The sequence below is a fragment of the Eucalyptus grandis genome, chromosome 7 (genome assembly GCF_016545825.1).
Source record: "Eucalyptus grandis isolate ANBG69807.140 chromosome 7, ASM1654582v1, whole genome shotgun sequence".
Lineage (NCBI taxonomy): Eukaryota > Viridiplantae > Streptophyta > Magnoliopsida > Myrtales > Myrtaceae > Eucalyptus > Eucalyptus grandis.
The window spans coordinates 37,263,733-37,276,655 of NC_052618.1; the positions used below are offsets into that span (position 1 = coordinate 37,263,733).

At 39.1% G+C, this 12,923-nt stretch overlaps 1 protein-coding gene across 4 annotated transcripts; it reads left to right on the forward strand.

Annotated features, from left to right (window-relative positions):
- Positions 1 to 7,521: 7,521 nt before the first annotated feature.
- LOC104453435 (probable protein phosphatase 2C 60) lies at positions 7,522 to 12,293 on the forward strand. 4 transcript variants are annotated; one of them, XM_010067986.3, is made up of 6 exons: positions 7,522 to 7,701; positions 8,347 to 8,489; positions 8,866 to 9,303; positions 9,842 to 10,209; positions 11,017 to 11,253; positions 11,682 to 12,293. In XM_010067986.3, exons 3-6 carry the CDS (start codon positions 8,985 to 8,987, stop codon positions 11,940 to 11,942), a joined length of 1,185 nt encoding a protein of 394 aa, XP_010066288.2. In that variant the 5' UTR covers positions 7,522 to 7,701; positions 8,347 to 8,489; positions 8,866 to 8,984; the 3' UTR covers positions 11,943 to 12,293. The 4 variants fall into 4 exon arrangements, with proteins under 4 accessions (XP_010066288.2, XP_010066289.2, XP_010066287.2 ...); XM_010067985.3 differs by lacking the exon at positions 7,522 to 7,701 and adding an exon at positions 7,714 to 7,925; XM_010067987.3 differs by lacking the exon at positions 8,347 to 8,489.
- The last annotated feature ends 630 nt before the right edge of the window (positions 12,294 to 12,923 follow it).

The window sequence follows — 12,923 nt, forward strand, 5'->3', positions numbered from 1 at the left end:
TTAAAAATTACATTGAGTAAATTAAAAGTTTAGAGACCACCTTATATATTGGAGTACAGTTTATAAACCACATTAAACGAATTAAAAGTTCAAGAGCCATAATACATATTAGGTCAAAATTTAAAGTTCATATGTGTCATTATTTCTAACTTTAACTAGTCCAATCTTTACAAGCCAATTTATCTAATCGACAAGACTTCTCATTGCTCAAGTGACTCGATGCCGTTATTGTTCTTGACTCTTTTTTTTCTTTTTCATGGAGCGTTAACAATTTGAGCCTCTCATAGATCCTAATCGATCTCATCGAATCAAGTCGGCCTTTTGTCCTTCACCCCCTGGGGATGCTCCAAACAAGAACCCTAGAATCAACGATTACGCTTGTTGAAGCATCAAGTCGCGATGTTCGAGAGTGGCGTCGCCGTCATCGCTTGCAAGCTGTTCTGGTTCTCTCATTTAAATGTAGGGCTCTATCATCCACTTTCCACAGGGCAAGTGCCAGTAGGTTCGGAGCCAAATTCTCTCTGCGTTCACGTGGGTTTCGCACGGCTCCTGGGACGTCCATTCAACCCCATCTAATAAGTGTGGGACACTCGCCAAATCCCAATCTTAGAACTCAGAGATCTCTCGAAAATATTTAGGTAAAGGGACATTTCAATGGTGATTTATCTATGTCTTATCGGTTGCCCTTTTCAAAATAATTGAATCCTCGCAAAATATAAGTATTCGAGAGGTTATGTCACAAGAAAATTGATAGGGTTACATGAAGATGAGCATGGACCAATCAAATGTTTATAGATAATAACCGAATTGGACTGTCATGAAATGCAGAAATTTAATTTGTTCTGTAGGTACATCTTGGATGGAGCTTGGATCCCACCAATTAATTGGAGAGGACAAAGTGGGTTCATTGGTAGCTTTTCATAGGAAATAGCCAAAAGGATGGGACATGACCGGTGGCCCAAGTGGACATACAGGAGCATGGGCAGAATTCTTTTGTAAGTACTCGTCTTTACATGAAACGTATGGCAGATAAAGCTCCTTACAGCGAGGGAAAATTTTGGTTTCTTTTTAATCTATTACGATTCGCTACGTTTGTGAACCCATGATTGATTTGATTTTCTCTGACAATAATGATTAGGTTCGTACGTCATTCAATTGAAGACGTCTTCTAACTTGGGTTGTCCATCGAAATTTTGACTCTTATCTTATACATGAGTCTGGAAAGTATTTATTTATTCAATAAGAAAAAGAACGTAAATTGCAGCAATAATAACATTTGTTGGTCTCTCTACGTCCACGTAAGATCTGGTGAGGCGTGCGTGAACGAAGTTATGGCCAAGAGAGCATATATACATAATTAGGAAAATTATTAAGAAAGTCCTAAATTTATTGTACTTATACTAATTCAATATTAAATAAATAAAAATTCTAAACATTTTGATGATTTATTAATTTAATCCGTTTGACCAATTTTAGACAAAACATTAACATAAATGCCACCTATTTTACGTGATATAACTAATAAGGATAGCCGGTACTAATGTATACGATTTTTATTAATTTTAAAAAAATCTTTCTTTTTTTCCCCTCTTTTCACTGGTGGCCGGTCACCATCCACAAGCAATGGCTACCAAGGATTGAAATTACTTGGGTGAGGGTGAGCACCAGCAAGGCTAGGTAGGTCTGTGGTGGGGGAGGGGGAGGGGGGCTCATGAGCACTCACCCTCGCCCAAGCAAAGCCGACCATCACTTGTGATTGATGACTAGTGATTGGTTATTTGCAAAAAGGAAAGGGAAAGAATAAAAGGAAAAAAATTCAGAAATTTTTCAAAAATTATCCATATTTGTGTTGTCATGCCATGCGGGTTAGCGAGTCTACGTTAGCAATTTCGATCAATATTAGCCGGATAAATTATATTTATAAGTTGTTAAGATCATATTGAAATGTATATAATTGAATTGACATAAATACAATAAATTTATAATAATCTTGATAATTTTTCCCGTATACATTCTAATGGCATATCAATGAGTTTAATAGCATCATGCTTTAAAAATTATTGTCGCCATCTTTGCCAGCCACCAAAAAAGGTGAGTTCATGTATCTACTTTCTGATAGATGAATGAATAAGATCGCCATGACAGTTCATAATGTCATAAATGAGAATGAGATGGTCACTTCATTTTTGTCAGAGTTGACCTAATTTATGAGCGTGCGTATTAGGTATAACAAAAGGGTCGGCAACATCACAAAACGGTCCAATCACACGAGGACGACCTCGTTACCTTTGGCTGATCTTGGATTTGCGGATCACCGGGATGGGCACATGATCAGAACGAGGGGGAGCTCATGGCAACTTCGCCTGTGCTCAGCAGCTTCTGTTCCTTCTCCTTGATGAGAAGGTACTCGTGGAGATGAAACGAGGTGCATGGACATTCTAGAAGCTGAGTCTAATGGTTCGTTCCATGCCTACACGTGCAGCGGGTTCCGTTGGTATAACCATGGTTCCGTTTAAACTAGATGAGGCAACTACAAAGCTCAATCAACTTTTTCCGTAATCGCCATCGCCACAGAAAAGAGACAACTTTTATTAATTGATGTTGAGAGAGGCTTTTTCCCATCTTGACAGTTGAGTGATGTGATTTATCGCAACACAAGCATGTTCGAAATCTTGTGTATATCCTGTATATAATTGCCATTATATCTAGATTCATGATGTTGAGAGCCTTTCCACATTAGTTTGAGGTTAATACGTATGATCGAATGTTGCTTGTATTATGTGTAAAATTTTGTCAAACCATTCTTGACCGCTTAAAAAATTTATGTTGTTAGATAAAAGCGTGATCCACTGTTTAAATATTCTAACACACTCTCTCACATGTAAGCTAGACTTTGGCCTAAGATTAAACATGGAAATATATAATAAGGGAGGCAAATAAGGGGCCTTGAAAAATTTAAACTCAGGACAACTCACTCTAATATTGTGTTAATTTGAAAGTCAAAGAGAAGGTTATGACATGGTGTTTACGGAGGCTTGACGCAATTAGGGTCGTGTGATATGTATTTATAAAAGTAATTAATTATTGTCAAGAGTCTAGATTGAAATATATTAATATAAGGGTCCCAATCATACATATTGAGTACATATTAATATTATGTATTTCAATAGATTAAAAAAGCTAAGATTTCTTATCTCTCACTGACTTGTTATCAAAGCAATGGTTAAAGAATTCAAAGCCACACAAGAACCAAAATGTCACTACGATGGAATATTCTCGAGATGGCTTGTTGATTGTGATAGGAAAAGTCACCATATCATCTTCCAGACGGCATGATAATGCTTTTGGACCGTCCATCCGCCTTGACTTCTGGAATTGAAACAATCTAAAGAAGTTTCGGACCTGCTTGCTCGCGGCGTCCTCTTTGTGATCCTGCTTTCCGGCATCAACGCTAGGCCACGTCCAAAGGATGGATTAGATATTAGATACTGGACAATACGTTGCTGAAACGTGCTCGACTGACAATCTCTGAACTGGTGGGGGAATCCGACAATGAGCTATTATGCACGCTTCCCGTTGAGATCCCCTATGTCTTATTCACTTTCTCATGGCGTTGTCCGATTACTTCAGTTGGAACATCGCTTCTTCTTCATATTCCTTGCCCCCTTTGGAGGCAGAAGTTGATAAACGTACTGAGTATGATGGACTTTACAGTTTTGAGGCAAGAAAATCAAATGTTTTTTCCTGTCGACCCTTCCCCTTTTACTTCACAGTGCCAATAAAACTTTCAATTGTGGTCAGTTACAAAAGCTGCAAATCTTGTCCCAATTGTAGATCTTTTTGTTTTGTCAAATTGTCCCTCCGTAGAGAGGACAGACATGCAAAATCGAGCGATATAACAAACCTCATGGTGCGAAACAATGTCGCATTTTCTGTAATTTGAGTGTTGACATCTCGAGCGCGATGACCCATCAAATTGTTTGTTCAATGTCATATGTGATTTTTTAGTAACACAAGTGGCTGATGTCACTTGAATGATCAAATTTTAGATTTTTTTTTTTTTTTTTTTTTTTTTTGTGACCTGGGGGAACCCCGCACTCGACACACAGGGAGTAAACCCAGGGAGGCACGTAGGAAACCACCACCCACGCACCCCGGGTAAGTCACCAAGTGTCTCCACCTGCCTCCCTACCACTTGCGTCGCAGGGGCTTCGAACTCCGGCCTCCAGCGTGGAAGTCCTGGAGCCTACCAGCGGAGACACCCTTGCGGGTGGTAAATTTTAGATGTTTTGATACTTAAACTATCGCTTGAAAAATTATAGCATCAAACTGAGGGTAGTACAATCTTTTCATGTGATTATTGTCATGTCCGATAATTTTCTTGTTATGTTTCTATTTTTGAATTTGCCATGCCATGTTATATGTGTGATGGGAAAAGTGTCAGAAATATCCTAAACCTATTACATTATCACAAATTTAGTCTTATACCTTTTAACTCGGTGCCAATTCAATCCTAAATCTTTTAATGGTGTCAATTCAGCCATAAACATTTCGAATTAGTACCAATTTAGTCTTAAATCTTTTGACTTGATGCCAATTTAGTCCTTCTAATTGATTTTGGCTAGAAATTGACGCGTGAGCTAAATTTGGTTTACATGGCACTACCACAACTAATATGGATAATTTTTATAATATTTTAATAATAATTTTTTTTTTATGTTTTATGTTTTCTATCTTTTTTTCTCTCTCTCTCTCTCACTCTCCTTTCTTTTCTTTTTTTCCTTTAGGCAATTGCTAGCCATAGGTGATGGCTAGGCGAGCTAGCCTAGCCTACCCAAGGTGAGGCCAAACCTCAACAAGGGTTGGCCTCGCCTAAGGCAGGGCGATGTCGCTAGGCGTCATCTTCGCCTAGTTGGCGAGACGGTCAGCAATGGTCAGCATTGTCCAGGCTAGATCTAGCGAGGTCGACCATTGACAAGGCTTGACCTCGCCCTAGCTAGGTGAGGCCAACTTGCCCAACCATCAACTGTAGCTAATGGCTGGCCACCGCCAAAAGGAAAAAGAAAGGAAGGAGAGAGAAAAAAAAAAAAAAAAAGGAAAGAAAAAAGAAAAGAAATAAAAAAAGAAATAATAATAATAATAATAATAATAATAATAATAATAATAATAATAATAATAATAATAATAATAATAATAATAATAATAATAATAATAAAAATTATTAAAAATTATTAAAAATATAGTCTACATAAGCACCAGTGGTACCATGTAAGTTAGTCGGCATTCACATTAGCAATATTCGGTCAAAGTTAGCCGGAATGACTAAATAAATACCAAGTCAAAATGTTTAAGACTAAATTGGCACTATTTTCAAAAGTTTATGACTAAATTGGCACTATTTCCAAATGTTTAAAACTAAATTGACACCATTAAATAGTTTAGGACTACATTGGCATCAAGTCAAAAGGTTTAGAATTAAATTAGCATTAATACAATATGTTTAAAAATTTTCTGACATTTTTTCCCCATGTGTGATTGTCATGTCATGTTCGAATTTGAATTAGTCAAGTCATGTTGCACATGCAATTATCATGTCATGTTATTTTCTTCCCGTATTTTGAATTTGAATTTGAATTTGTAATGTCCTACTCCATGTGCTTATTGTAGGTTACATGTGATTATTACCATTTCATTTTACTTTCTTGATGTTTTGAATTCCTAATTTGCTTTGTCATGCAGCATGTGAGTGTTGTTATGTCATGTATTTTTCGAGTCGTGTTTTTAAATTTCAAAATTGCTAATTATGTTGGATGTGATTAGTGTTATGCCATGTCATTTTTTTGTCATGTTTTGATCGCGATTGATATGTCATATTGTATGTGATTATTGTCCTTCCATGTGATTTATCCATCATCTTTGAATTTGAAGTGGCCATGTCATTGTTGGAAGTCCTTAGTAGAAATCTAATACTTTTACCAAGGGAGATCTCTAAGGGAGAGCTCAAGTTTAAGCCTATTGACATATTCAATTGAACCAATCTTCAATAAAAACATGAAGCGAATAAGTTATAGACTAATTGCAAGTGGCTAACTAAAGGTGAGCGTCGGTGAGGTCAACCTCGCTAGCCTCCGGCAAAACTTGCTCTCATTGGCCATTGGCGAATGTGAACCTCCCCTGCCCTTGATGAGGTCAACCTCGCCAAGGGCTAGCAAGGCTCGCCCAAGGCCCATAAGGTCAACCTTGTTAGCTAAAGGAGGAAGAAGGGAGAAAAAAAGAAATGAAAAAGAAAAAATAATAATTTGAAAATATTAAAATATTATTAAAAAAATTTCGCATCAGTACTGTCGTGCCACATAAAATTATCGATGTCCACGTCAATGATTTATAGTCAAAATTAACCGAATAAACTCGATTGGTAAAATACGAAAATTAAAAAAATTTAGGGTTGAGATGACAAAAGTGTAATAAATTTAAGATTGTTTGAATAATTTTCTGGTCTGTAACCCGATAGATGCTCGCCGCCATGGTGAGTATTGCCCGGCCACCATTCCACCGAAGTCATCCCTCTCTCTATACCGCTCAATCGGATGGGCTTGGCGGCGCGTACCACCTCGCGATGGTCTCGTAGTATCCTAGAAGCAACGACCATCAACATCGTTACTCATTCGCTCCTGTTTTATTTGCGGTGGTGGCGAACTTAGATTTGGGACGATGAACACCATAATGATTGTCGTAAGATATGGGTGATGTTTGCCCTCATGAAGGTCGCACAGTTGTTCTAAGTTTCTTGAATGTTTTTTTTTATTTAATTTTTTTCTTATCATATTTTATATATCTTATTTTTTTTGAATTATTCGTTTGATCAATTATGTCTATGTCCAATTTTATATTTAGTAGTTTTCCGAACAAATGATGAGGAGGTAAAAACGTTGGAGGGATATTACTTAATCTCATCTTATCATCCTATCCTACTTAGGACGTAATTATCAATAAAAGATTTTTCTCATATCACGTGTGATCATTGTTTTGACAATCAAAACGTTCTTATTAAAGTATGCTAACTTATTTGATTTTCTTCTCTAGGACCTTTTTCTACAATTCTTGTGTACTTGTGATTATTTTATTTGATAAGAGATCTGTATTCAACTTTACACAAGATGGGTTACCCAAAAAGAAAAATGGATCAACAAACAAGTACCGCCTCGTAAACTTTTATTACATCTTGTTATATCCTGTCATATCTTATCTTATCTCGTAATGTAAGATTACAAGCAGTCTTAGGTTCTAATCACTTACTCGAGTATTGGCTCACGTCAATATCAGAACGACGGCGAGACTAGGATTTACTGTAGAATCATCAAAATTCATGATAAATCCCAAAGTCGTCTTCTCGAACTCTTCCTAAATAAACATCTTCTCCTCCCTCTATACTTTTTGACCTTAGGAAACACAAGTGGGGGGGGCCAAAAATTTTCACATTCTTTGGTATGGAGTGAAGTCTAGATAACATCATTGACTCTATCCATCCGCGGATTCTCCCTCTCCTCCTCCCCCCTTCTCCTCCTCCCCGTCCTCCACCATCACCATAGTTGGCGTGGAGCCCATGGCTTGACCTCTGCTCTTGCTGTCTTTTCAACTCACTAGCCTTCTCTCCATTCCCATGTCCATCGTGGGCTTAGCTGCGTGGGTTCTTGAAGCACGGTTGGTTCTCTTCTTTTCCCTTCTTTTATACTTTCCTCACTAGACCCTCTCTCTCTCTCTCTCTCCTCTTTTCTCTCTCTCTCTCGATCGAGGAGCAAATACCAAGACGCCATATCCATTTTCTCTCTCTTGTTTTTGGTGGATCTGCAAGATCTGGGCTCCCCATGATCTCCTCTCCCGTTTTCCTTCTCTGGAGTGGCTTTTGATGGACCGATGAATTCTGGGTATGTTGTGGGTTCTGCTTTCTTCCTTGTTTTCGTCTTTCTGCCCTTTTCTTGGCACTGCTTGGAAAAGTAGGGAGCTGGGAAGATGGTGATCGGTATTCGTTCTTGGAGATTTCTGAATCAGTGGGGGTTCTTGTTTTCTTCTTTTCCCCTGTCTAGAGAGTCAAGACCTTCTGGATTTCCTAGAGGCTGACCGAACTCTTCCCCAGCTAGAAAATGCGACTTTGACTTCTGCATTTCTTTTTTTGTCTTTTGTCAAAACCTGACCTCTTTTATCTTTTCCTCCTATGGGTTTTCAGTTGATTCCCTTTTTTCCTTCTTTCGTCCCTTAACTGCTGTTTTATCACGCTTTCGTCTTTGACGGAGGAAATGAGGCGTGTCTTGCCGGTTGTGATTTTTTCTATCTTCGCTTAATCTGCAGCTGCAGCTGAAATGGAAGCAAAAACATCCAATCTTGGACTTTTCTTTGACGTCTCAAGCTAAAATTTCTCAATTGATGACCTACTAGTTCGATTGCATTGCTGACTTTGTTCTGCGCTTACAGTTTATATGCCTTGTGTTGAGGTGGGCTGTAGAATCTTTTATGTTACTTTGAGTTCCAGTAGATTATGGCTATGAGAATTTTAAGAGTACTAAGTCAAAAGAGGGTCTGCGATCAATCTGTTCAATTTGATTTCACCTGATTTCTATTGATGTATGGAGCGTTCTTATTTTGTAATCACCAATCTTTTGCTTGGGGGAAGCACCATAAACACTCCTCGCTTTTGATTCAAGGACCACTTACCTCTATCTTTGTAAAATATCATTCACACACCTCTAAGCGTACCTCTATTTTCTCTAAAATCCAAGAGTGCAGGTATAATGAAAGGTGAGGTCTGCTGTTGGTATTATCCCTTTTGTTTATGACTATGATGACATGGTTGCTATGCTACTCTTGCAGTGTGAATTTATTGACGTGATCAGAACTTGGAAATAAGAGGAACCTTTGATGCTTAAAGAGTGGGAAACTAGTCTTGCTAGATGTGCAGAATCTGGGGAGGTTGTTGGGTGAGATGAGGGATGTTATCTGGGTTGATGAACTTTCTGAGGTCCTGTTTCCGGCCGAGGTCAGACCGATATGTTCATGCCGGTTCAGACTCTGGAGGCCACCAAGATGGGCTGTTGTGGTACAAAGACTTGGGGCAACACCTAGTTGGTGAGTTCTCAATGGCCGTTGTCCAGGCCAATGCTTTGATAGAGGATCATAGCCAGATTGAGTCGGGGTGTTTGAGCTTGCATGAGTCCGGACCTTATGGTACTTTTGTCGGTATATATGATGGACACGGCGGACCCGAGACATCGCGCTATGTTGTTGATAACCTCTTTCAACATCTCAAGAGTATGTCCTTTAACTCTACTGGACTTTTCATTTGATGTCTCCTCTAGCTGTTCATTTCTCCAATGTGGACACCATTGAGCTTAGAAAAGCCAATAGGTTGATCATTCTCCGTAGTTGTTCACCCAGCAGTCACCTGTTAAGACTAGAGGATTCCTATGCATGACCTAATTGCCCAGAAAATAAGCATGACATAGTCATTAAATGCTGCGTCCAGCCATTTGCATATGCAGCCAAAAGCTTCTTTGCCCTTCAGCTCTTGTTGGTGCATTCAGATGCTAAGTAAAATCTATCAAGTTTCATACTCCTAAATCTGGTAGCAATAAGTATTGGTCTAGTTCCCTGAACTTAAAAAAATCCAGATAGGTGTTTTGTAAAATCTTGATGTCCCTAATGGGCGCCTTAGTAAATCGTTTTGTTTTGTTTTCTTTTCTTTTTTGGAGTTGAAAGTGCATGAGTGAATTCAACATGTGATTTCCTGCATGTTTCATATTGACCTTCCAGCACTGGGTACTGATTTGTGTGTCAATACAACTTCCAGTGTCTACATCAGAGAATCAATCTCTGTCTGTTGATGTGATACGGAAGGCGTACCAAGCCACCGAAGAGGGTTTTCTTTCGATAGTCACCCAGTTATGGCCAACAAGACCACAGATTGCAGCAGTTGGATCTTGCTGCCTTACTAGTATAATTTCTGGTGGAACACTTTACATTGCAAACCTTGGTGATTCACGAGCTGTTCTCGGGAGAGCTGTCAAGGCAACCGGGGAGGTTTTAGCTATCCAGCTGTCAACAGAGCACAATGCTTGCATAGAGTCCATAAGACAGGAACTCCATTCAACGCATCCTGATGACCCACATATCGTTGTTTTAAAGCATAATGTATGGCGTGTTAAGGGCCTTATTCAGGTAATGTTTTTGCGGCATGGAACATGGTGGATAAAATTATTTTCTCAAATCCTTGAGATTTCTTGCTTTGCTGTTCAACCTCACTGATCACATGATGTTCTTTTTTGTTTAAGTCACCGGGATCTTGCTCTGCATCACTTTTTCAATAGATTGATTGATTGTGCACACAATGAGATGGCTTCAAAAAAATAAATGAATTGTATAGTGTATGGGCTTTGGTTGATTGTCTAGCTTTCTTGCTCAATTGATCGTAGACAAAAAAGGGTCTAAAATTTTGTGATTTTAATAGTTTCTGCTCAAATTTTAGTGGACTTCTATGGGTACGCATGATAAAATTTTCACTCCTATATTTCTCTGTTTCTCTGTTCCCCGGAACAGGCTTTGAACAAAAATCCGTTTGATAACGAAATTTGATTTTTTATTTCTAGAACAGATTTCTATTCCAGAAATAGATTTGAAGAAGAAATCAGAAGCTAAAACTTTTAATTTCTTAGTTTCTGAAATAGAAATTGAGAAATCAATTTCAGTTCCAGAAATTTTGTCCTGCGCACCCTATAAGTACTGATATGGCGCCAAGTGCAATCTTGGATTATAATTGCCTACCTGTCAGGCTTACAAGTGAGGTGCCTTGATAAACCCATCTTGGCCTTAAATATGAAGCAAATCTACTACAAACTCATGCGTACTAGAGTCCCGTTACTGTAGTGCTATGTATTTTTGTTTCTTTATGCTGTGTTTGCCGCTATATAGGTATGTAAGGTGACAGATCTGAAAGTCTGATACAACTGCCATGCTGCTTGTTTGCAGATCTCACGATCTATTGGTGATGTGTACTTGAAGAAGCCTGAATTTAACAGAGAACCTTTATATGCAAAGTTTCGCCTTCGTGAACCTTTCAAAAGACCAATATTAAGTGCAGAACCATCAATTTCAGTGCACCAATTGCAATCGCATGATCGATTCATTATCTTTGCATCTGATGGACTATGGGAGCACATTGGCAACCAGGAAGCAGTTGATATTGTTCAAAATCATCCTCGCAATGTACGTATATCTGATTATCATTATATACTCATTCAGAAAGCACAGAGGAGGCTGCACGTGAACTTTGTATGGACTAAGTTTAATTTAGGTCCTGTTGTTCAACGAAAGTTTACCCGAGTGCTGCTAGGGCATTTGAGTGAATCTTACACTTGACATGGAAGTTTTCTCGGTTGCCTTAGCTTTATGCTTGTTATTTGACCTTTGAGAAGATTTTGCACTCGATAGAACAATTTTTTTTATTTGCTTCTTGTGGAAGTTTCTTCCTAGGAATTAGAAGAAAACAACTGACAGATGAACAAACAATACAACCAGGACCGATCTTGCTACTTGCTGCTTAAGAGCTACTTAAGTTTATCAGAGAGCAAATTAACAAGTAGTATCTCTCATTTAGCCAAAAAGACAAAAGCTAACAGATTTCTCTTTGGCAGGGGATTGCGAGGAGGCTTGTTAAAGCTGCTCTGCAAGAAGCGGCAAAGAAGAGAGAAATGAGGTACTCAGATTTGAAAAAGATTGACCGTGGTGTCCGTCGCCATTTCCATGATGACATTACAGTGATCGTTGTGTTTCTCGACTCCAACCTCGTGAGCAGGGCAAGCTTGATAAAATCCCCCAATGTATCTGTCAGAGCGGGCGGGGTCAACTTGCGCCCCAACACATTGGCTCCATACTGCGCGAATGGTACTACTTGAAGATGCTGCTTATGATTTCTCTATGTGCTGCAATTTTTCACACATGTGAATAGGACACCAGGCAGTTTCCTTTAGTAGGGGAGGCTTGCCGTTGATTCTTTAGTGTACACAGCGACGTCTTTTAACGTAGAACCGATGCTTTTAGCTTCTGGGCTGATGGAAAAAAAGGGAACGGGACTGTTGACCCAAAATTTCCGATGTTAATGTAGTACTAGGACAGTTGCTCTATGTACTTCCTTTACTTTTTCGCTCTCGCGCACCCTTTAGGTTTGTATATTTGCATTTTTCGTTTCTCCGAGAAAATGATTTACTATATGGAATTTACTTATGTAAAGCAAGAAATTTCTAATTCGTGTACCCTTTTCCTATTGGCATTCGCACCACGTAGTGGTTCTTCACGTTTTTAGGGAGGTTTTGGCTCTCGTGGAAAGCTGTACCATCAGTTGCCTCTTTGGACAAGACAAATTCCGAGATGGGAAGTGATTGAAACCGGTACATCTCACAATGATCTTTTCGAAACATGCATCAGGAGCACTTTGCAGTGTATAGGACACATCACATAGCCTCATTGATTGTGGCCAGTCATTGGGTTCATGCAGAGCAAACTGGCATATGCTGCATCAGGCCAATTCATGGGTCAATGATAGCTCAGGCCACCCTGGACTGAATTGGCCGGATTGATTCGGACGCAGCACAGCACTTTCGCTTTTGCTTGCGAATGGAGACAATGAGATGTGTCGGCTGTCTTGTGGAGGGGTCGAATGTGTGTCCTCACATGCATCGGGTCTACGTATTCTGGTGTTGATTTGGACAGTTGAATCAGGTGGGTCTCGCGAATAATCAATGAGATGATTCATCCTTCCAACTCGCAACTTTTGAAAGCTAGTGCTGTGGCCTCCTTTTGGGTAGAGGAAAATGGGGTCCAAATAAAAATTGGGTAGAGGAAAAAGGACGACCAACTCCGAGCAACCTTCTCGGTAT